Below are 25,439 nucleotides of genomic sequence, written 5' to 3'. Positions count from 1 at the left end.
TCAGTGGCAGCCACAGGCCCTGACCACCATGTTGCGGTGCTTGCGCAAGATGACGTTGTTGCTGCTGTCATAGTAGAGCACAGAGGTGGCACTCAGCTTGGTAGGGGCGCAGCACGCCTTGGGGACCATGTCTGGCTTCATCAGGTGCACCTGGCAGAGGCAGAGATATGAACCCAGACCTCCTGGCCGCCCTTAGCTCCCCGCTTCCCCCTCTCCCCAGACCCATTCTCTCCTTGCAGAAAGGGAGGCCCCGAAGCCAAGGGCATGGCCCCAGGTGGGGGCATTCACTCCTCTCGAGACCACCTTGTGGGTGCTCAGTGCCTGGTGCCCTGTGGCCGCCCCTCTTCCTTGCACTCTAGGTACCCCAAGGGTCTCCACTGCTCTCTGCTACCTGCCCCGACCCTCGTGGTGTCTGATCCACACTGGCTGTTTCTGGGCTGTTTGCTCCCCATGAACCTGTGTGTGTTAAGGGGTAGCGGGAACCCTGGATGTCATGTCCCCTGGCATGTTACACACTGGCTTTCTGAGGGTCTCTGGCACTCTCAGGGCACACCCAAGTGAGGGTCGCAACACAAACAGGTTGCTGAGGGACACGGACTGGGAGAATGGACCAGGCCCATGGCCGTCTGCCCACCAAGGACAGGTCCCAAGCCCCTTCTCCAAGCTGTGGGTCCCACCCAAAAGTGTCTCTAAGGCCAGAGCACAAACCGGGGTGAAGGCACATGGGCCTTGTGTGTGAGGCACTGGGTCTGGCCTGGCACACTCGGGAGCCCAAAGGAGCAACTCTTGGGGCCTCTGGAGGCTCCCTGAGCATGGGACTACACAGAGCTCACTCCATAGCCATTGGGCAGGAGATGGACAGCAGGTCCCTGAGCATAGTGTCCAGAGCACCTGAGCCAGGTGAAGGCTCAAGTGCTGAGGCAAGTGGGTAAGACATGCGTGAGTCCCACCATGCACATGACTGACTGCATCAGTGTGTGTGTGTGGGGGTGGGTGGGTGGGTGTGTACCCCTGTAGACCTGCTATGTGTAGAGGGGGGATGTATGCAGGTGGGCCCTTTTCTGTGTGTTTTGGTCCTCTGTGTACACAAGTGTAACCCCACTGTGTGTGTGGACATGTCTATAGGCCCACTATGCATTTGTGTCTGGTTATGTGTGTTAGCCTGAATGTGCCTATTGCTGCAAACCACAGTCAGTGTGACAGGGTGTCTGTGTGTACAGTCACTGTGAAGGGTATCTATGTACACAGTGTGTGACAGCATGTCTATGTACAGTGTTTGTGTGTGACACACAGTCAGTGTGGTGGGGTGTCTGTATACATGGTGTGTATTCAGATACATGGAGTCTGTACAGCTTGGTTTCTTGGGAACCAAATGGGACAGGTGGGCTAGAGTCCATGATCCTGCAGGATAAGCCCCTCTGAGGAGGTCCCCAAGACACGAGTGGGGCCCCTTCACCTCCCTCCAGAAGTCCTGGCGCAGGCACTGACCAGGGACTGCAGGATGGCGTGGTTGGTGGCGTTCATGCAGGAATCCAGTGGGAAGGCACACTCCCCCTCACAGTAGTAAGCCGAGTAGCCTTGGGGGGCGATGACCCAGTCCTGGGGAGCAGGAGGAGGTGAAATGAGGCCTTCAGAGCTGTCCCCAAAGACCTATCCTCATTCTAGGTCTGAGTCCAGCTGACCCCTCAGGTCCTACTCTGTCCTGTCACCTGTGGTGCCATTCTCCAACCCTCCCCTGGAGAGGCCCTGAGACTCAGTGGGGTGACCTGTCAGAAATGAGCCCCAACTCTCTCACCTGGAGAAGCCCCATGACTCAGTGGAGTGACCTATACAGAACCAGGACCTGGAGAGGCCCCAAGACTCCTGGGATGAGGCAAGAGGTGCAGCCAGGAAACTCACCAGCCAACCGAGGTCCTGGAAGCTGACATAGAGCTCATGCCGTCGGCAAACCTGCCGACCACCAGGGCGTGGGCCACCACCATCTGCAGGGACAAGCGTGGGGTCTTGGTGGGCAGTGGGCAGGGGGTGCTCTGATGGGCACGTGTGCCCAATGAGTGAAAGAAGGTGGAAACCACTGGCTCTGTGGGCCCTTCACAGCTCCAGAGCAGCCCTATAACCAGCCCCTCTCAGAGTCCAGGGACCCCCACACCCAGCATCCCTCAGACCCTCACACCCAACCACTCTGAGTCAAGGGGATCCCCCAACACAGACATCCCCTCTTTCCCTCAGGAGTCACCTCCTGGCCTCCCCCAACTCTCCTGCCTCCCCCTCCATGGCTCAAAGGGGCCCTTTAAGGCCACAGGGGAAAGAGAGGCAGGAACTGGGTCACGTTCTGACCTGTAGGGTCCCCTAGGGGTTCGGTGCTGCTGTGAGAGCCTAGAGCCCAGGGACGGGGTCTGTGAAGGGAGCTCGGGGTAGGAGATGACTAGAGGGCCACGTCTGACCCCACAGACCAGGATGGGCTCTGGCCGAGGCCTGTTCTCTGCCCACGGCCCACCCAGTGAGGCCTCACCAAAGATCCCCCGGAGTCGGCTGAGTTGTGGCAGCTCATTGGTTTTCTTCGGGGGCCTCCTCCTCAAGGGCCTCGATGCCCGAGGGGCTCGCATGGAGCTGGGAGTAGCCCTGAAGAAGGTGACCATGAAGGGCTGTTGGGATCTCGGTGCCCGGCGTCCCAGCAGACCGGCCAGACCAGGGTCCACGCTGATCCCTGAGACAAGAAGAGGGAGGTCACTCAGGGTGGCCCTGCACTTGAACAGGTTAGGGACCTCAGCTGGGACAACTGGGAGCTGGAGACCCAGGACCTGAATGACCCCTGGGCCTCAGTTTCCCCAGCTGAATGGAGCCCAGTACAGCCGCAGCCCCTGGGTGGCAGGTTTGGGGTCAGGTTGAGTGACTAGAGGGGACACCCTTGTGCCAACTGTGCCCTGCGATGGTTCACAGGTCTGTGCTTGTCTCCAAGAAATGGGGGGTCCCAGGATGCACCACCACCCTGCTGGGGACTTAGGCCCAGACCCCCACCTGGGTCTCCAGCTGAGACCCAAGTTCTACCCCACCCCTTTCTGGGGATGTTCTCAGAGGATTTATCACTGGATCTGCTGGTTGGAGCAGCTGGACTGAGAGTGAGAGTTCAGCTGCAGCTGAGTGAGAGTTCGTGTCCCAACATTCACAGACAAGACCAGCAGTGGAAACACCAATCAGCATCCCAGAGAACAGTTCCCCATGTCGGTCACTCCAGAGCAAAGTTTCCAACCATGAGACCGTGAATATGATTAAAAATTGGGCCAGAGGGGCCGGGCAGTGGCGCTAGAGGTTAGGTGCCTGCCTTGCCTGCACTAGCCTTGGATGGACCGTGGTTCGATCCCCTGGCATCCCATATGGTCCCCCAAGCCAGGAGCAACTTCTGAGCACATAGCCAGGAGTAACCCGAGTGTTACTGGGTGTGGCCCAAAAACCGAAGGAAAAAAAAAAAAAACTGGGCCAGAGAGATAGCATGGAGGTAGGGCATTTGCCTTGCATGCAGAAGGATGGTGGTTCAAATTCCGGCATCCCGTATAGTCCCCTGAGCCTGCCAAGCTTTCTGAGCGCAGAGCCAGGAGTAACCCCTGAGAGTCACTGGGTGTGACCCAAAAACAACAAAAAACTGGGCAGCAAAACCAGAGAGAGTCCAGAAGGAAGGTGCTTGCCTTGCACAGGGCTGACCCAGGTTCAAGCCCTGGTACCCCATATGGTCACTGAACACCACCAAGAGTGATCCCTGAGTGCAGAGCCAAGAGTAAATCCTAAACACAGCTATGCCCCCTTACCCCCACCACTAACTGGTGGCAGGGCAAGGGAGCCAGACTGATGTAAGGCCCTGGATTCAAATACTGTAAGAGGGGTTTGAGCGATAGTGCAGCCTCAGGGTATTTGTCTTGCACAGCGCAGATCCAGGTTCGATTCCAGGCATTCCATATAGTCCCCTGAGCTTGCCAGGAGTGATTCCTAAACATAAAGTCAGGAATAACCCCTGAGCACCCAGTAGCCCAAAAACAAACAAACAAATAAAAAACACAAGGAGCTGGAGTGATAGCACAACAGTAGGGCATTTGCCTTGCTTGTGTCCAACCTGGACAGACCCTGAACAGATTTGGGTCCAATCCCTGGCATCCCATATGGTTCCCCAAGCCTACCAGGTGTGATTTCTGAGCACAGAGCTAGGAGTAACCCCTGAGCGCCACCCAGTATGTCCCCAAAACAAAAACAACAACAATAAAAAAACACAACAATATCTTAAAAGGAGAGATAAATGAAAGTTGGATGGAATAACCATTAGCTCACTCCACTCAGGAGCTGCCAGTTTGAGGTATGCATTTTCTTTCCTGGATTTGACCCTATCTCCATTTTCAGACTGAGCCAGTCATGAAAAGCAGGTAATTCGTTAGCCGAAGACATTGCGATAAAACTACCTTCTGGTCCCTTTGCATTCTCGTGTCGTAGTTTTTTATCTTTTTGTTGTTGAAGCAATATTAAACTTAAAAAAAAAACTTATAGCAAAAAATATTTTTTTATTTAAACTTTTTTTTGTGGGGAGGGAGGGAACTTGGCCACACTTGGCAGTGCTATAGGGTTACTCCAGGTTCTGCACTCAGAAATCCTGGCAGGCTCAAGGGACCATATGAGATATATGAAATCAAACCTGGGTTAGCCGCAAGCAAGGCAAATGCACTACCCACTGTGTTATTGCTCCAACCCCCCCCCAATGTGTGTGTGTATATATATATATATATATATATATATATATATTTTTTTTTTTTTTTTTTGGGCCACATCCAGTGACATCCAGTGACACTCAGGGGATACTCCCAGCAATGCACTCAGAAATATGTAGTATCATTTTTCCATTTTCACATCCATATCATGTCAGTATGAAAACACTGTTAGAAACACCAACGTATATATACACATATATATCTCTTCCCATACACACATCAGCACGTGTGTGTACTGTGTACACATGCACATGTGTGTTCAGTTTATTGCGCAGGTCTAAGCTCCAGTACACAGTAAGGCCAAGGGCATTGCCAGCTCCACCCATTCATTCCTGCCCGAAGGTCCTTCTAAGCAGCTGTTCCTTAGATCCATGGCCCATGGACTATTGTTAACTAACGATTAATCAACCCAGAGATCAACCTTTGACCACTGACAACACCCATCACAAATCACTGGGCTGGTCCCATTATCAATTTCACTCGGGAACACCCTGCAAGAAAGCTGACAGGGAAAGAGGCCTAGAGACAAGCCATTGGGATGGGGGATACCGGGGCCGTGGTCAAGGCCCCATCATGAGAAAGAAACAGAACCTCGAAGAGGACACTACACTGCAGGACTGGGAATGCCAATAAAAAACAAAGCAGTGGTGATGAAGGGATGGAAAAGAGGCTACAGCTGGAAGAAGGTGCTCCTACAAAGGGGATTACTGGCTCCCTCTGGAGGGGATTCTAGAGGCTGTAGTGAAAACACATGCATGTAAAAGAGGTTTTGAGTTTGGGCTTTACTGGCTGAGGTTCATTTGGCAGAAGTAAATGTTCAGAGTTTTTTTTGTTTTGTTTTGTTTTGTTTTTTTGCTTTGTTTGCTTGTTTGTTTTGTCTGCAGACAGAGGGAAAAGACCCCTTCTACCAGGAAAGCCCTCAGACCCTGCTGAGCATATTACAGTTGGGCAGGGATGAACAGAACCACAGGGTCAAGCCTCCTCATGCCTCCCTAGTGCTCAGTTAGTTCAGGATCTACATTCCTCACATCTAAAAAGTTCTCTGTTGAGGCCAAAATGATAGTACAGCAGGTAGGGAGCTTACCTGGCATGTGGCCAACCCAGGTTCAATCCCTGGCACACCTGAGCACTGCTGGGAGTAATTCCTGATTGCATAATCAGAGTAACCTCTGAGTATTGCCATGTGTAACCCCAAACCTCCCCTCAATAATAATTCAAGAACCCCTACTTAGGGATTTGCAGGCTCATCCCATCAGTTCCAGAGGCCTTTCCCCTCTTGCTCTTCCATAGATGAAACACAAGGCATTTCCCTTGCACTCTTGTTCCATGAGCAGGAATCTGGGTGTTTCCATACACAAGTCCTACAGGATGAAATTATTGTATCTCTGATTCTTCCTGTGGCCCTTCCACCCTTTCTACAAAGCAAAACTTGATGGGTGCACTGAAGCTTCTCCTCCTGGGGATACTCGTGACCTATGTGTGATCCTCTCCCAGTTCCTCAGGGACCCCTTTTCTGGGCCATGAGATCTAACTCAGTTTTGAGCCAGGGGCAGCACAGATGATGCTGTGATGTGCTTGGTGGAAGTGGTGATATGCTTGGTGCCAGGCTAAAGGACAAGCTGCCAGTGTCCACCCATCTCCTATGTCCTTGGCCAAGCTTACACTTGGTCTTGAGCAGCGCCTGCTCAGATTCCTGCAGGACCCCAGAACAAGCTGGTACCCCCCCCCACAGTTGTGCTCCTCTACTTCCTGAAGGTGAGCCATGGCTACTAGCATGGGTGGCACTGCCATAGCCACCCCCTGACCAGAGCAGTTTGGGCTGCCTCCTTGCAGCCACAGTGCCCATCAACCTGTGTTGCCACAGGGAAGGTGGGGTCATGCCAAGGGATCATATCAGGTGTCTGGATACACCTCCAGACAAGAAAAGGTGCTAGACTGTGCTGAGTCTCCAGGAGGCCTCAGGCAGGAAGTCTGGACTCTAGTCCCTATCCTTCTCTATCTCCTCCTTCCCAATGATGTGCTCCACGCCCATAATTGTAATGCACGCCTGCATCTCTGCTTCCAATGCCCTTGTCCCCTCTTCCCTGATACTGAGAGAGCCAGATAACTGTGAGCAGTGGATTTCCTGCCTCCTTCCCATCCTACTGGAATTCCTCGAGATTAGGCAGCAACACACAAACAAAATCCACTGCAAACACCCCTGATCCAGCCTGTGTGGGGTCAGCGCTGCTCCCTGCCAGTCCCCCTCCTGCAGACCCTCATAATCACCTCCCCCAGAGCATCCCATGGCTTCTCTAACTTCACGCTTGTCCTCACAGCCTGCCCAGCCCTCCACAAATAAGTCTGATTTTGTGAATATACCAGTAGTTTTTGTGAAGAGTTTTCACGCAGCTGGGAGTTTTAAGAGAACTACAGTTAACCCTCCCCAATGCCATATGTTACTCTCACCTGGATGGTAAGACTCTCCTACAGCTGGGAGGGGTCTGTAGTTGGTAATTAGGGGTTGCCTGGGAGAAGGAAAAAGACAGACGCAGCAAGGAAGGAGATCAGAACACAGGATGGATGCAAAAAGACTGCTTAGCTTACAGGCCATGTGAAAAATATTCACATGGTGATTAGGGCCTTATAATAAAGCTAGATGTCTCTTGAAACTTCATCTGACTGCCTGTGGATCATTTCTTCGCTGTCACCCTGCACCTATAGAGCCATGGGACTAAGCTGCAGGCACCGGGCGGGGCCAAGAAAGGCTTCACCATCCACCATCTACCACACTAGGACTCATTAATTAATAATTAATACAACAATTGGTGACCGGACATGGAATTGAACTCTGGACCCTAGAAGACCTCAGCGATAATGGTGAGTTTTCTGGCTTTGTGGGTAATTTTGGCTCTACTCAGCTGGAGTAAGAATGGAGAGCCCAAAAAGGTTGACCACATGGCACTGATCTAAACATAGCAGAGATCCCTTCAGGCAGCAGAGAGTGCAGTAAAGCAGGGGAGCTAAAGACTTGGAGCACCCTCCTCTGAGGCCTAGGATCTTTATCCTACAAAAAAGTGTAACTTTTCCGAGAACCTCGGCCTCCCAATTTACAGAAATTTATAGAGACCACTGATTGGAAAAAGACAAGAAAAAATAGGGCTTCCTTGATGGCAGATGAACAGCAGCACCTAACCCAAATTCTGGCCCAATTAACCTCAGAGGCACTAAGCTTCCAGAGAGAGGTGGCAGCAAGAGGCAACCGGCCACTTCCTCAGGGAGTTGCAGCGAGAAGTTCCCTCCCTGTGGTCAGGCAAGTGGGATCAATGTGGCTGCGCTCTGATGATCTGCCTAGTGACACATGCGGCTCCAGCCTGGGACCACCTGCAGAGCCTGGGGTTTTTTGGAGTCAAAGCCACATGGCCAGCCTGCGCACCCTGGGGAGACACCCACAGCTTACCGGCATCTGGACAGCATGGTGATGAAGAAAAAGAAGAAAGGTAGATGGAGAACAGAAGCCCTGCTAAGCTCAACCAAGAAAAAACTGTTTTTAAGGACCTCCTGCATCTTAAGTGTGTTTCTGGTTTAACTCTTAACCCTATTTGCATTGGTCATGGATGGCTGCAGAGAGGCTGCTTAGCTTAGAGGCCATGTGAAAAATATGCACATGGTGGTTAGGGCCTTGTAATAAAGCTGGATGTCTCCTGAATCTTCATCTGACTGAACTGTGGATCATTTCTTTGCTGTTACCCTGATACCTACAGACCTGTGAGCCAAAGGGGGGTTGCAGGCACTAGGGAGAGCAGAGAAAGGCCTCACCACCATCCATCCATCCACAACCCTAGGACTTAATAACTAATATTTAATACAACTACCAAGATGATAGAGCACCCAGATAATCTGGACATGGTTCCCCATGGAAACATGAACATCTGGACTGTGAGGGAACAGGTGTCACCTCAAAGGGACTCTATAGCAACTTATTCACAAATCTTGCCCATCGTCTCCATGGTCTTCTTGCCCTTTCTCCTCCCAAGGTCCAGGTGGCTTTTGTTTTGAATGAGAATTTGTTTTGAGGCCACACACAGTAACTCAGAGGTTACTCCTGGCTTTGTACTCAGGGATCACTCCTGGTGGGCTCAGGGGGCCACATGTGGTGCTGAGAACCAACTTAACCCCAGTCTGCCTTGTGCAAGGCAAGCATCCTCCTGCTGTGCTGTTACTCTGGGCCCCCAGGTTACTTTAGTCACAGCAACACCTCTGTCTCTACAAGGCATCAGTGGCTCAGACTTGGCTTGTCCCCATGGGGAAGTGCTGGGAACACTTGTCCCTACTCTGGAGAATGACCTTTTGTAGCTTGTCTGATGTGCATGGGAGGAAGCCCAAGAGGGCAAACTGCCATTTCCCTGCTTCCCTCTCAGGGGCTCAGGGGGGAACCCCTTGGCTTGTCTGTGGGAACCAGATCTCAAGGCTGAGGTCATTATGCCCAGACTCCACACCTGGAGAGATGCTCCCCAGCCTGTCCATCCACACTGTACTTGTGGAGGTAAGTCACCACTCATGGCCCACTGAGTGGTCAGCCAAATGATGTGTCCTTGAGGGATGTTTCTATAAAAAACAAACCAGACCCTCCACCCTCCATTACTATACACATCAGCTCCCCAGGGCCCGGGAGACCGTGCCAGGGCAGGAGCACAGGCTTCTCATGGATCCCAGCACCTCATAGACCCTGTACTACTAGGGATGTCCCCCAAATGAGAGAGGGACTACCCCAAACCCCAGGACCTGACCCTGATTCTTTCCAACTCAGACAGCTCCTCCCCATCCCTGCCCCCTCATCCCTGTCTCCTCCATCTCTCCCTGGCCTGCTTTGTTCCAGCCAAGGAGGCACCTTCTGAGCCTCAAATCTCACCTACTACCTCCCTGCCCAGGGTCAGAGCCCCCCAAAAGTCCCCCCTCACAGAATGAGCAAATGCTCAAATCCTTATTCCACAGAGATGATGGCAAGCAAGGAAGTTGAGCCTATCTCAGATCCACAGCCTGAAGGTGTGATACTTCCCTCAGGCCAGACAGACACCCTTTGTGAAAATCTGATTTCAAGAAAGGGCACCTGTTTCCCGGGGAGGAACCTTGGATTGGTTCTGGAGAACAGGAGGGAAAGAGCCTCAGTGCTTCCCTACTGACCCACAGAAGCCCAGGCAGAGCAGGTCACCAGCCTCAACACAGCCAAGATGAGATGAAGGCAGCCAGAGAGGAGGTCCAGGTGAGAGCCCCATCACCTCCCAGCCCTGCTCTTACCATCCTCTGTCTCCACAAAGACGCGGAGTCCCAGGTCCTGGTTGTGGGTCAAGAGCCAGCGGTCACTGGCTGCTGTCACATCCAACACCAGCCAGCCCTCGTCCTCAGCTTGAAGCGTCTGAAGATCCAAAAACAACAAGTCAGACTCCCTGTGGACACGAAAGAACAATTAACTGGGTGTCGAGGGAGTGCTGCCCTTTCCTGTGCCCCGAGTACAGATCTGGGGTCTTGTCCCTTCCCGTTCTAAGCCAGGCCTCCACAAGCCCCGTCCACAGGCCTGTGTCACTAGATCTACAGTACCCACAGCTCCACCCTATATCACCCCAACTGTAGTCTCTGTGCTTCCCTGAGATAAGCCCTTGGTCTGTAAGAAAAGGGCTGCTGCACCCACATGCAGGTGGGGAAACTGAGGCTCAAGCTCAGGACTAACCAGCCAGTACCTTGGGGGGGGGAGGGTTTGGCCAGTGTCTGTGGCCCCTGAAGATGGGCTCCCGGGCTCCCCCTCCCTGGGCAGTATTCCTGACAGGTACCTGTTGGGCTGCTCCCTGACCACCTCGAACATGCTGATGTGGAGGGTCTGGTTGAGCGGGCGGGAGCTGGGCAGCTTGTAAATCCGGAACTCAGCGGCTGTGACCGCCTCTCCTGCCGGGATCTGGGTGAGGTCAAAGAGGAACTCCTTCCAAGGGGGCTCCTGGTGGCCCAGCGGGTGGTCACGTTCCACTGCAAGACAAATCAGGGTCACTGGGCTCCCACTCAGAGGAGTAGAAACTGGGGGTCCAGACAAGCTGGGTAGAGCCACTCCCTCCTCAGGAATAGAGGTGCTGGCTGGGGGTGGGGAGACAGTGAGGAGAGCAGGCAGGGGCACCCACGCAGGGCAGGTGCTGGCCAGGGTAGCTTCCTTCCCAGACCTTGGCTTCGGAACCCAGAGACGGCCTGAGAGCAGATAGGGGGTGGAAGGTGCAGCTGACACTGGAGCCCAGTCTTGAGGGGGACAGAGAATCTACCCGTGTCCAGGCAGAGAAGGGGCCAGAGTGAGCAGAAGGCCTGGAACAGTGGCACGGACGGTGCAGACAGGGAACACCACCATTACCATACCACGAGGCCCATTGGGGACATGGGGACAGAGGAAGGAGGCAGACTCTGACAAGTTTGTTAGAGGAGGGGACACCTGGGCTGGCCTTGAAAGATGGTGCAGTTGTGTGGGCGAAGGAGGCAGGGAGGACTTCTAGGATGTTGGAGGCACAGGTCTGAAGGGGCTAAGGCTGATCTGTATATGGGCAGGCTGGGGCATGCTGAGTCCGCTGCAATTCTGCTCTATGGAGTGTGGGTTCTGGCCTGGAGTAGGAGTCTCAGGTAGGGGGCAGCATGGCTACAGGGGCAACAGGGCAGAGCCTGGGGGCAGGAAGACACAGGCTCAGGCCTCTGGGGGCACCTGAGGCAGGGCCCAGTGGTGTAGGGCTGAGGTCAGGGCGGAGACCTGGTTGCAGGATCAATTCCACATTTTCTTGCTGCCCGGAAATGCCCGGGACAGTCTATTTTGGGCACTTCCATTGGCCTCCCATCCCTTTCACACCCTGAAAATCTGTTTCCACAAAGCAGGGACAAGAACCACCCAACGCCTCCCCCTAGGCCAGCCCTGAGATTTAATAACACGTCTGAGTTAAAAGAGTCTCTCTCTGGCCACTGCACTCAGTGACCACAAGTCACCAGGCTGGTAGCAGGGCCGGATGTGGGACTGCTTCCTGCCACCAGGTCGAGGGTGGCCAGGCATAGCTGTGCTGGGCAGACTGGGACACAATGTCTCTGCACAGACCAGGGAGAAGAAAAGAGTCTTGGCGCTTGGCAGTGGCCAGTCCTCTGAGCCTTGCTGTTTGTGAGAATCCTTGGAGGAGCTAGATGGAGTCCATTCCCAGGCAGGGCTGAGTCTACACAGCTGCCCCTTCCCCGTGTCTCATGCAGCCTTGGTGACAGTCCCATGACTCAAGGTAAGCTGTGTGAGACATCTATGGGAACAGAGACTGAGAGAACCCCTCAACCTGCCTGTTCCAAGTGGGCTGCCAGCATTGTCTCTACTTCCCTCCATGACCCGGGGACCGTCCCCTTCTATCACCCTCTTGTGAGTTTGGCCATGGACACCCAATCTGGCTGTTCATGGCCCACACCAAGAAATGCTTTTTCTCCAAACTGGTGATGTTTCCTAAGTTATGGAACTGGATGGAGAGAGCCAGTCTTTTTTCTGCCCATATGGGCCATGGCAGAGGCCACTGAGAAGGTACAGCTTTTTCTGCATATTGCTCTGAGTTAGGCAAGTTCTTTCCCAGTGCCTAAGGCTCTGAGGAAGCAGTTTCTGACATCTCTTTCTCCACTGTTCACCGTGCACATCAAGCTTGCTTTGCCAGTGACACAGCATCAGGCAGCCAAGAGCTTTGAGGTGTGGCCAATGCCCTCACAGTGGTCCCCAGCAGCATGTGCTTCCCTCCCAGCCTGCCTCCTCCATTGAGGTTGCCCAGCTGTGTCAAAGGCAGACAGTAGACAGTGGGTGATTATTAGAAAGGGATGTGGGATGAGTTCAATCTCCAGTCTCCCAACCTGTGCCACCATCAGGAGGCCAGTGATGAAGCAGAGGGGAGATTGTTGGGACTTTTCCCAAACAAATGTGTTCACTAGATCAATTACTTATTAGTTCAGTTTTTTATTTTGGTTTATTATTTGTTTTTTGGTTTTGTTTTGTTTTGGTTTTGGTTTTTGGGTCACACCCGGCAGCGATCAGTGGTTACTCCTGGCTATAGGCTCAGAAATCGCTCCTGGCAGGCTCGGGGGACTATATGAGATGCTGGGATTCAAACCACTGTCCTTCTGCATGCAAGGCAAACGCCTTACTTCCACGCTATCTCTCCGGCCCCATTAGTTCAATTTTTTATTTTGTTTTGTTTTGGTTTTTGGTTTTTGGGACACACCTGGTGACGCTCAGGGGTTATTCCTGGCTATGCGCTCAGAAATCGCTCCTGGCTTGGGGGACCATATAGGACGCTGGGGGATCAAATCGCGGTCCCTCCTAGGCTAGCGCTAGGCAAGACAGGCACCTTACTTCTAGTGCCACTGCGCTGGCCCCACATTAGTTCAGTTTTTGTTGTTGTTGTTGTTGTTGTTGTTGTTGTTTTTGGTTTTTGGGCCACACCCAGCGGTGCTCAGGGGTTACTCCTGGCTGTCTGCTCAGAAATAGCTCCTGGCAGGCACAGGGGACCATATGGGACACCGGGATTCAAACCAACCACCTTTGGTCCTGGATTGGCTGCTTGCAAGGCAAACGCCACTGTGCTATCTCTCCGGGCCCCATTAGTTCAGTTTTTAAATAATTTAGTTGGGGTGGCTGCACACCCAGTGGTGCTCAGGATTTACTCCTGGCTCTGTACTCCAGAAACACTCCTGGTGTGGCTCAGAAAGCCATTAAGTGATGCCGGAATCAAACCCGGGTTGGCAGTGTGCAAAGCAAGCATGCGGCCCACTATACTATCAATCTGATCCTAACAGTTCAGTTTTTAAATGGACAGATACGATTCTTGGTTTTGTCTTTGTGATTAAATCCAGGTCCTCACACATTCAAGGCAAGTGACTACAACCACTGAGCCACTTCCCCAGTGACACATCTCTCTGTCCAGGGTATTGGGGTACAGCAGTGAAGACAGGGGAAGCCAACACTTGCACATAGGGAGTTACACTATGATGGAGGATAGAGAAACAAAACAGGAGTGTGATGTCATTTTTACTGTAAGTGAAACAGTGGGTTTTGGGTTCAAGAATAATGGAGAAGGAATGGGAATGCTTTTCATAGGCTACAAAGTCACTTTGGTAAGGAAATAAATAAGCACAGACACAAACATTCTCATACACTTATGGTAGAAATGCTTTACAGAGCACTTAGCACTATCTTTTTGAAACACCCTGGGAAATTACACATAAATGTATCCTTGAACACAAAAGGCCCAGAGACACATGGAGAGACAAAGGTCATTCCCTGGGAACAGGGGCAGACAGAGCAGCCTCAGATTCAATCAGCATCTAGAATTTTATTTTCCATACAATTATAAAAAATATGTTCAAACCCTGAACCTGCTGGGGGAAACACTGAATTTCCTTTCTAAATAGCCTTCATGTGGATCCCAGAACGATTAATAATCATAATTCACTAAGTCTACTAACGGGATTTCTGTTCTCTAGCCCCTGGATGCTCGATCTGCAGGAAGGAGCTGCTGTGAGCAGGAGGCTTCTTCTGGAGCCAGCTTTGCACTCTGGCTTTGACCTCCTGTCGCAGCCTGAGCCCACCAGCCACACACAATCAGGCCTCAGCTCAGTGCCCCAGACAATCAGAATCAGCCTTACTGCTGACCCAAAGTAAGATTTGAGGCCAGAGTGGCTGCAAAGAGACAAGAACCTTCTGATAGGTCATTCCTGCTTTCAGACCCTTCCACCTTCCCCTAGCCCTGGGCCCATATGACACCTCAGCTGGAATCCTTGTGTCAGAATAGCACATTCTCTGGTCTCCTGACAAGAGACAAGACTCCAAAAGTTGCCCTCTTCTGGGTCATCCTGCCTTACCATGTCCAAGGCTACTTTCTCCTCAGCCCAGCTGTAGAAGCCCCCATCCTTGGACCCTGTTTAGATCAGCCTGGAAGTCCCCTATTCCCCAGGTTGGGTCCATGTCCCCAGGTCATCTGTGATGGGGAACAACGTGAGGGCAGTGACCCAACAATATGAGGGGGAAATGGAGGTTCTTGGTGGGTGGTCTGATGAAGGCCTTATATTGGGAGGCCCAATAGAAGACCCAGGTCCTTCTTCTAAGGGACACTCATTCCAGGACAAACCTGGGGTTCAGTTCAGCTGCTTCCCTGGAGGGGCATCGCTGCTGCTCCAAGAGTGGCTCCTGTAGTGGGTCCCCCCTGGAGTCACCCTGTCTCCCTCTTCTGAGCCTGTTCCCTGCAGGAGAAATCGGGCTGTCCCAGGGTCCCCTGAGAGGAGCAAGCCACACCTGTCTGGCTAGTCCTGCCAGTGCCCCAACTGCCCCCTCAGCCCCTGTGCAGCCCCATCACCTACTAAGTCTGCACCCAAAGGCCTTCTCCCACCTGCAATCCAATCCCAGTGCTCCCCAGGGCCCCAGGCCTCCTCTTGGAGGTATATTTAGCCACTTTGCAAGAGCCAGTTCCATAAATGACTCTGTACTCATGATTACCGGGCCAGGCCCAGACGCTTCCACCCCCAAATTAAAAGGGAACTCCCGCACACTCCACCACATCAAGCCCTCCGAGGCCCAAAATAGAGCGGAGGAGCCGTAAGCAAGAACGCAATTCTCCCAGTTCAGGCCCGGGAGTGTTCCAGGAGGATGTGGTCAGGTGACACATGCCCTCTGTCCATGGAGGCAGGTTCCAGAGGAGGTGGGGACTGGCTGGACCTCCCCACCCTTCGAGTGCCTCACCCCTGGAGCCCCGCTGAGGGGCAGATGTGGGCACACCCTTTTGGTGGGAGCAAGAAGGGACTTTGGGAAAATAAGGCCCAGAAAAGCAGAGTCATGCAGGGCCCTGTGTCAGGTCAGGCCCCCTGGGGACTGTCCAGCGAGAACCACAGGAGTGAGCAGCCGGACAGCACCTCAGATGGTGCAACCAGGGCAGGGCCTCTTTTGGTTTGCAAGGCTCTTCTTGTGGCCCGAGATGACTGCTGACCACCTTCCTGCAGGCAGGGCTTGCAGGAACCGGGGGCTCAGGGGTGGCCAGGCAGACACTGCACCCACCATCAGTAAGGAAAACTGGCTCATTTCTGGGCCATTGGGTCAGGCCAGCTTCTCTGCTTCCTCTCCTGCTTCCTGCTGCCCCCCTCTCCTCTACTTTGCCATCACTGCCTGACTGCTGCTTGCCTGGGGCTGAGAATTAATCAGGACCGTAGGGTGGGAGCCCTGCCATGAAGACTCAGACTTAGTCCCTGTTCATAGTTTTCTTTTTTCTTTTTCTTTTTTTTTTGGTTTTTGGGTCAGACCCAGCAGTGCTCAGGGGTTACTCCTGGCTCCATGCTCAGAAATCACTCCTGGGAGCGGTGAGATGGCGCTAGAGGTAAGGTGTCTGTCTGCCTTGCAAGCGCTAGCCAAGGAAAGACCACGGTTCCACACAACCCCCCCCAGGCGTCCCATATGGTCCCCCCCCCCCAAGCCAGGGGTGATTTCTGAGCGCTTAGCCAGGAGTAACCCCTGAGCATCAAATGGGTGTGGCCCTCCTCCAAAAAAAAAACAAAAAAAGAAATCACTCCTGGCAGGCTCAGGGACTATATGGGATTCGGGATTCGAACCAATGACCTTCTGCATGAAAGGCAAATGCCTTACCTCCATGCTATCTCTCTGGCTCCTGTTCATGGTTTTCTAGGGAGAAGAAAAAGAGGGACCAGACATGGTTCTGAATCAAACCAACAGAAGAGAAACACGCACATTGAAGGACAAAGATACTAATGAGAAACAATCAGGGAACACATCTAGAAAACAAATTTGATTGGTAGAAACATTTTGACAGGCATAGAGGATTTGGGCAGTGTGCTATGCACCATATATGTGACTTTTCGACTAACATCTACCCAAGAGTACAGTTAGTTATTGCTGCCTATTGCCCCAAACACAGCAGCTTCAAACCACCATTTAACTATTGAGTGCGGTGTCTGAGGGTCTGCAATCAGGGAGCTTCGCTGGCTGGGTGTAGCTTAGGATCTCTCATAGGATAAGAGTCAAGCTGTGGTAAAGGCTTCCATGTGTAAAGATCTGAGGGGACTCAAAGATCCACTTTGAGACATAAGGAATATATGTTTCTTTATATACATATAATGAACAATAAATGGCCAAAACCATCAGAACTGGACATTTTGTCTAGAGAGCTGAACTTAACATTGGGATTGGCAGCCTGGGGACCCTGATGGAGGGAGACAGACACTTATGACAGGTGTGATGTTCAAATGCTGTAACTATGAAAAGTATAATTAATAGGGCTGAAGCGATAGCACAGAGGATAGGGTGTTTGCCTTGCATGTGGCTGACCCAGGTTCCAGGCCCGGCATCCTATATAGTCCCCGGAGCCTGCCAGGAGTAATGCCTGAGGGCCGCCGGGTGTGGCCCCCTAAAAAATAAACACTCTTAATTAACAGCATTATAAAATCTGGTGCCTCAATAAAAATGGTTAAATAAATAAATGGGGGCCAGAGAGATAGCACTTGCCTTGCATGTATTTGACCCAGATTCGGTCCCCAGAACCTCATATGGATCCCTAAGCCAGGGGTGGCGAACAAGTTCGACACAAAGAGCCAAAATTTTAAACTGTGAGAGTCAGAGAGCCACACCACACAGTGACCTGCCAAAACAGACAAACACTCACACAAAAAGATCTAATTTTAACAATAATATATTAAACACATATTGCATTTTGCCATTTTGGGTGAGGGTCAAAATCCTGCAGTGATGGTGAGGGTGTGTTGCGTCCTCCACACTAAGAACTAATGGCAAGATGTGACCCAATATGTGCCACACAGGTCCCCATCCCACCCCCCACCCCCCGCTCGCTGGCCTGTGCCGTTGTTTCCAAGGGATGGGAGATGGGAGGACACAGCCTGGGACGGGACTATGCGCTCGGAGATCTCTCCTCAGAGGTCCCTCCTCAGAAGCAGCAGAACAAAATCCAAACTTGGCAAAGAGCCACAGTATACAAAATAATGATAAGAGGCAAAGAGCCACATTCATTTTGGCCAGGAGCTGCATGTGGCTGGAGAGCCCCGTGTTCGCCACCCTTGCCCTAAGCCTTCCAGGAGTTATCTCTGAGTGCATATCCAGTAGTAAGCCCTGAATACAGCCAGGTATGTCCCTAAATCCTAAATAAATAAATAATAAAAGATCCACTTCTAAATTCAAGTGGTTAACCATACACACCTTTTCATGGGCTGTTCATACAGAAGTTCCCTCAATACTAGGGACCTGTGTGCATGAGCGCAGGGTGGAAGGATAGAGGCAGTAGAGCCCAAGATGGAAGCTGTTCTCTTTTATGGCCCTATCTGGGAAGTGACATACCTCACTGTTGTCATATTCTATTGGTCAAACTGACCAGCGTTAGCACTATGTGGGAGCGGTCTACACAGGAGTCAGGGATCATAAAGAACCAGACTGAAGGTGAGTACTCACAAATGGCCTATGACATCAGTTATCCCCTTTGATAGCAGAGATAATAATGTCAGGGATATGAACTGCCTTGCAGCAGACCAATCCTTGAAGCACCCATGATGGTATGAGTGTGTGGAAGTACCTGTCTCTGGAGTCAGTATTCTTTCTCTTCACCTGTGGCCTTGCAAAACTGGGTCATGCCAAGGTTACCATTGCTTAACTCAGGGGAATCAGAACACTGGATGATAAGGTCCAGGTCAGGGGGAATTGAGTGCTATTCTGGCATAGGAACTTGCAGAGGCATCCTGAATTTTCACTTGAGCAGCTGTAGTCCCAAAAGCACATGAGGAAAATTTTCATTTCCATGCCTCCCTTCTCCCTGCACACTACTTCTCTCCAATTTCCCTCTAAATCCTTCCTCTTTCCAAGCACATTAACTCCTCCCAAACATTCTGTGTCCCCTAGCCAGGAGGCCATTCCCCCTTCTCATCTGGCCTTGTTCATCTCCCACAAAAGAGAGGGGTCTGGTTTGTCATCTTCTTTGTGTCAACTGGTTGAGGTACTGTGATTTACAATACTGTTAATGATGGTTTCCCATGTCCATAATTCCTACCACACCCATCCCTGGTTTGTCTTCTGAAGCAGTGAACCTTCACAGAGTCAGTGTTGAGTGGCTGAATGGCTGTTTCTCCCATTCTGTGACCATTTATATCTGTGGACCCATCTTTGTCACTCCCATGATGGGTTTTGGGCTGAGGTGGTGATTTTTTTATATGCCAGCATAACCATGAAGAAGAATTGGTCCCAGAAAGTACCCAGTAGGATTCGTTAAGGAATGGCCACAAACAGAACCAACCACCCAGCCTTCTCACCCAGGTCTTTCCCTCAGTTTCCCTACAGCCATTACTGTATGAGAAGCCCTACACTGTTCATAAGGAAGAAGACTCAGGGTCAGCAGCTAAAGGAAATAACTGGCTCTGTTTCTGGACCTGTTACAAACTAAGCTGTCCTTGAGCTAAAGACAAGTAAAAGCTAATATTTATCAAGCAGTGTTTTAAGCACTTTATACATATATATAAACATATAGATAGATAAATGTTTAATGCAACAGCAGTCATCCTACAAGAGAACTATTATCTTCTATTTTACAGATTAAAAAATTATGGGGCCGGGCGGTGGCGCTAGAGGTAAGGTGCTTGCCTTGCCTGCGCTAGCCTAGGATGGACTGCGGTTCGATCCCCGGCGTCCCATATGGTCCCCCAAGCCAGGAGTGACTTCTGAGTGCATAGCCAGGAGTAACTCCTGAGCGTCACCGGGTGTGCCCCCCCCCCCAAAAAAAAAAAATTAAAGTGAAGTGACTTACATTAAAAAAAAAAAAAACAAAAAAAAAAAAAAAAAAAACACTGGGCCCGGAGAGATAGCACAGTTTCCTTGCAAACAGCTGATCCAGGACCAAAGGTGGTTGGTTCGAATCCCGGTGTCCCATGTGGTCCCCCATGCCTGCCAGGAGTTATTTCTGAGCATAGAGCCAGGAGTAACCCCTGAGCACCGCCGGGTGTGGCCCAAAAACCAAAAAAAAACAACAAAAAACAAACAAACAAAAAAAAAAACACTGGGGGGAAAACACACTGGGTATAGGGGCCGGAGCCATAGTACAGCAGCAAATATAGGACGGACCCCAGTTCAAATCCTGGCATCCCATAAGGTCCCCCAAGCCTGCCAGGAGTGATTTCTGAGAGCAGAGCCAAGAGTAACTCTTGAGCACTGGATGTGCCCCCCCCCCCAAAATAAAACACTGGGGTAAGGGATGCAGCTCAGAAGTAGGGCATGTGACTTTTGCTTGCATGTGTGAAGCTCTGAGTTTGATTCCCTGCACCACTATTTACTATTTAAGAGATATCGGTATACACACACACACACACACACACACACACACACACACACAACATGTAACACAGAAGTCAGATCATTGGTCAAGCCTCCTGGACCCAATCTCTGAGTGAGCAGGTTTCTGGACAGAAGGATGCAATTACAACAAAGGCTTGGCCCATTTCACCCAGTTGATGCTTCTTCAGAGTTGTCCCTCCATGACAGGAGAGGTTGGACATTTATACTCTATCTCTACAAACCAGCCATGGAATATGAGGCCTCATCAGAGGATATCTACCTTGGACAGTAAGCTTTCATGAGCCTAGTCAGCTATGAGCTACCCACCCTCCAGGCAGTGCGGACAAGGAGTGACTCAATCCAAGACCAGATCTGAGCAGAACCATGTGGCATCTGCTACAAAAAGCATCAGTGGTAGATTATGGCTGTCAACACAAGCAGCCTAATCCTGTGAGGAACTGTATTTACTGTCCAGCTACAGGTTCCAAATGACTGAGGAAAGGTTGTGTAAATAAACAAAGCAGGTGCATAAAACTCTCATAGAATGAGCGGCCATTTATGGAGCAGTGTAAGGAATCTGCTGCTTCATAAACATCACTGTAAATGGCTTAACCATGTCTCTGTGATGCAGGTATGACCCTGATTTTGAAGGATGGGTAGGAGCCGAGACGCAAAGTTTAAACCACCTGTTCAACATCTCACCACTCTTGCTAGCAGACTCGGGACTGAAACTCAAGTGCTGTCCTCCAGAGTGCGCCTACATCCAGGACATGACATCCTCACTGCTGTGGGTGATCTATTTTCATATTTATTCATACGGATATAACTTGCTTGAGGCCTTAAATAAGTCTTAACAAGTTGAGACTCAATTCTCTCCTCTGTTAACTAGGGACAATAGTGACCATTTATCCCAGCAGGGCAAGAAAGCAATAAGGAGATGGGGGCCAGTGGGAGAAGTTCAACAATCAGGGAGCCAGGGAACACTTGGTCTATTGACCAACAAGAGTTTAGAGGAAAAGGACCAATTTCAACTCTTAGGAAGAATTTAAAAACCATCAGTGAGATGAAAAGACAAAGATAACCTACAAAAGAATTATCTTCAAAACCACATTCACTGATAAGAGGTTAACATCCCAAACAAAAACGTCTCTATTTAAAATTCTGCAGAATAGACAGTTTCCCAAAGACAATATACAAATGGCAAACAAGCACATAAAATGATTCTCAACATCCTAAAGCATCAGGAAATGCAAATCAAAACCATCAAAACTATCACATCTCACGATCATCAAAAGATAATCATCAAAAAACAAGTGATAACCACTGTTGACAGAGATGCAGAGGAGAGTCCAGTGCACTGTTAGTGGGAAGAAATATTAGTGCAGCCATGATGGAAAACAACATAGATAGTCCTCAAAAATGAAAACTGATGGGGCCGAAGAGATAGCATGAGGTAAGGTGTTTGCCTTTCATGCAGAAGGTCATTGGTTCGAATCCCGGCATCCCATATAGTCCCCTGAGCCTGCCAGGAGTGATTTCTGAGCATGAAGCCAGGAGTGGCCCCTGAGAGCTGCCGGGTGTGACCCCCCCCAAAAAAAAATGAAAACTGAACTAACCCTGTGAGTCAGCAACCCCACTTCTGAGTGCATACTCCAAGGAAATTAAAGCCTATCCAAGAGCTATCTGCACTCCAGTGTTTGTTCATTGCAGCATTACTCACAACAGCCAAGATGCGGAAACCACCTGTGTACTGCTGATAACGAATAAAGGAGTGATAGATTGCTGAGGGACTATTACGTACAGGAGAATATTACTCAGTCATGAGAAAGAAGGAAGTCCTGTTATTTGAGATATGTGGGCAGACCATGAGGACATTATGTAAGTGAAGTATGCCAGACACATGACTAAATGAAAACAGGGTGAGTGTGGCCTGAAAACAAACCAAAAAGCCCTCTAGCTTTTATGATGCGTAAGGATTTATTGTCAAATGAAAGAAAGACAAAGAAGACAGGAAGCATGTGTGATCTTCTTTGTGAAAGGTAATATTGCTACTGTTAGTGCCTGTATTGAAAAGGTATAAGTCAAGGGGCTGGTTTTCTGAGTTTGAAGGAGGATTATTACTAAGGACTTCCAGATCTTTTCTAAGTTTTAGACATGGTCTGAATTGCCTATAATAACTCTATATGGTAGTAATTATCCATAATGAAAAAGCATTGTAAACAAAGGATGTGTGTGTGTGTGTGTGTGTGTGTGACCATGTGCACACAAGTACTTGTAAGAGCACAGTGCCACAGACTCAACCCAGGGCCTTATATATGCAAGGAATGTGCTCTACCATGAGCCACAACCCTGGCCAAGAGAGATATTTTTTTAACAAGATTCTCAGTTTACAACATGCATTCAACACAGTCTGCTTCCGTGGTGCTCACTGTACCTAACAATGGGCCAGGCCCTGGGCAGGGGGAAAGGCAGCTTCTGTGAGAAAAAGCACAGGGATGCAGGCAGGAAGACAGCCTGGTGTGAGAAAAATCACCAAACTCTCTGGGCTTCTGTCTAAAATGAAACTGTGCCCACACCTGGGAGAGGAAAATGAAGGAGCACCTGAGGGACCCAAAGATAACAACTCCACCCATCCTTAAACCTCCCCACAGGGTGGCACTGAGAGTATGTCCATTTTATAGAGAAGGACACTGGGTCTATGTGGAGGACTGAAGAGCTCCAAGCAGACTCAGGAGAGGCAACAGAATCCTGATGTGAAATTGGCCTGTCCAGGCCAGAGCCACTATCACAACCTCCTCACAGTCACTGCTGACAGAAAACATGGTGGCTGTGTCACGCTCCCACTAGAAGACAGTTCATAAGAGGGAACATGTTTTCACTCACTGTCATAGTCCTGCCACTAGAACCATGCTAGCATGAGCCAATTGGGCTGAGGGGTAGGGTATGGTGGGAGACAGTGCCTCACAGAGCCACAGATCAGCCGTGGAGGCACCTTGTTTTTCTGACACCAATGTGTTGGCTGGATGAGAAAACAGAAGCCGGGCAGGGGAGGACATGGCTGGGACACACAGGAAACAATGTCGGCCCAGATAGTCCTGCCTGAGATCAGGGTTCTCCTTACCCTGACAGGCTCCACCTGTCCCATAAGGGAAGCAATACTCTGTCCCTATCCTGCCCAAAGAAATCCAAACCAAGAGTGACAGGCCAGACAGGGCCACCAGCTCTGACCAACAACCCCAGCCTCCCTGCAGGCACTGTTCCTGCTGAGAGCAGTGTGGACTCTGGGTCCGAGGGATGCACTGAGGCCAGGGCCTGGCAGGCACCATCTATCTAGCTGTTTCTGAGCTAGATGGGCATAGTAGAGGAGTGCTGGAGGCCTGGGGTGGGAGCCCGGCGTAGGCGCTGCTTCCAAGTCTTTCTGTGCTAGACTCCTCGGGCTTCAGAGCCTGGGCCTCCCAAGAAGGAGGCAGTCAGGGAGGTGCCTGACCCCGCATCCAGCCCTGGTAATCACCAGGTAAACTAGTCGGCTGAAAGAGCAATTAGTCCCTCCCATGGGGGCCGGCCCGCCCACTGCCTGGGCTTCCTTGAACAAAGCGCAGCTTGTTGATCCCACAGCCTCTGAGGCCAGAGACCATGAAACACGTTCAGCCGGTGTGGGAAGGAGCTGGGATTTGGAATCCACGGTCCGGACCAGGCATGGACATGCTGTGTGACCCTGGGCTGCCGCTAACCTATCTGAGCCCGTAAAGGGGGCTGGAAAAACAGCTTTCAGGGGCTGCTACATGGAAGAAAAGAGGGCCATAAGGTTACGGGCTTAGATACTCATTAAGAAAATCTGTAGAGACCCCTTCAGGGTGGCTTCGAAAGTCTGTCTGGAGTCCACAAGGGTAGGAGATACTTGGAGGATGGTCCCATCGGGACCATTTGCAGGGTGCAAATCAGGGTTATCCCAAAGGAGGGGGTCTGCCGCTCTCCTTCATTAACCAATCACAATCTAAGGATGCACACAGGAGGCTCAGGGATGTACGGGACTTGTCAAGCTCTAATCACAGCGGCTCCATCAGGCCCAGTGTGTGTGGACCAGAGGTGCTGGACAGCAGCACAGGGGTTGGTGGTGATGCTGAGTCCCTCCCAGCAGTGTCTGCAGACACAACTCCAGGGGCTCCAGCTCCACCTGTGCCCTTTGGGCAGCATTAAGAACCCAGGATCTAGATCTGAGCCTGGCCGGGCCTCCCAGGCATTGTGCAGCCGCTGCCTGAATCCAGCCCTGAATCCAGCTACCTGAACCCAGCCCCCAGCCCTCCGGGCTTCTTCTCTTCCTACCTCAGGTAGCAAGTGACAACCGGGGACCCCACAAAACTTGCTGAGGCTCATCCCAGGTCTCTGCCGGCCTCCCTGGCCGCTCTCCCCATCTGGAAGCTACCTCCTGGGCAGCCGAAGGAGGTTCCCCCTGACCCTGAGTCCGCGCTGGCCTGCAACGACAGGCTCCCTGGAAGCTGGGGACGGATGTGAGTCCAGGTGTCACAGCTGGGGAAGGCTAAGGCTGTCTGCAGCTGAGGGGAGCTCTCAGCCCCACAGCTCTCCTCACATGGGGTGAGCTGGAGTCCCGGGGGTCTCCCCGTCCCTAGGGTCAGAGGGGCTAAGCAGGGACCACCAGGGCTCCGAGCCCCAGACCAGACTCGGGGACAGAGCCGGAAACTTGAAGGGCAGATGGTCCAGGATCTGGAGTCAAATCGGCAGGTGATAAAGCCGGGGCTCTGCAGAAGAGTAGCGGGTCCCAGCTCAGGGCTTGGACAGTGACGGGCTGCGCAGCCTGTGCCGGGCGCTGGGCGCAGGGCGATGCTGAGTGGGGGTGCCCGACCCCGCAGAGCCCCGCAGCACGCGGCCTCGGGGGACCCAGCGGTGGGGCCGGCGTCGGGGTGCTCGGCCGACGCGCCCCCCGGGCTGTCCAGGGCCCGCGACTCGCGCACGCACTCCCTCCCTCACTCACCCAGGTTGACGAGGCCCATGACCAGGTCTGCGCGGCCGAGGCGGCGCTCGAGGGCTCGGTCGTCGCCGCGGGCCACGGCGCGGTAGAGGTCGAGCATGAAGCGCGGCGCGGAGGCGGCGGGCGCGGGCGGGGGGCGGCGGGCGGCGGCGGGGGGCGCGCGGGGCCGGGGCCGGGGCCGCCCGGGCAGCCCGAGCACCGCCAGGATCTCGCGCTGCAGGTCGCGGCGCTCCAGCGCGCCCAGACGCCGCCGCGCGCAGCCGGAGCCGGGCCCGAAGCCGAACCCGAGCCCGGGGCCGGGGCCGCCGCCGCTCAGCGCGCACAGCGCCAGGCCCAGCAGCCACAGCGGCCCGGGGCGCGCGGCCAT

At 52.0% G+C, this 25,439-nt stretch overlaps 1 protein-coding gene across 2 annotated transcripts; it reads right to left on the bottom strand.

Moving 5' to 3' along the window:
* Positions 1–25,439, bottom strand: LOC126011173 (bone morphogenetic protein 8A-like). Of its 2 annotated transcripts, XM_049774901.1 has the most exons (8): positions 25,076–25,439; positions 10,556–10,745; positions 10,026–10,174; positions 2,513–2,707; positions 2,208–2,216; positions 1,900–1,982; positions 1,489–1,599; positions 1–150 (listed from the first exon to the last, which is right to left on the bottom strand). In XM_049774901.1, exons 1-8 carry the CDS (start codon positions 25,437–25,439, stop codon positions 1–3), a joined length of 1,251 nt encoding a protein of 416 aa, XP_049630858.1. The 2 variants fall into 2 exon arrangements, with proteins under 2 accessions (XP_049630858.1, XP_049630857.1); XM_049774900.1 differs by lacking the exon at positions 2,208–2,216.

The sequence above is a fragment of the Suncus etruscus genome, chromosome 6 (genome assembly GCF_024139225.1).
Source record: "Suncus etruscus isolate mSunEtr1 chromosome 6, mSunEtr1.pri.cur, whole genome shotgun sequence".
Lineage (NCBI taxonomy): Eukaryota > Metazoa > Chordata > Mammalia > Eulipotyphla > Soricidae > Suncus > Suncus etruscus.
This window is presented reverse-complemented; position numbering and strand designations above follow the sequence as displayed.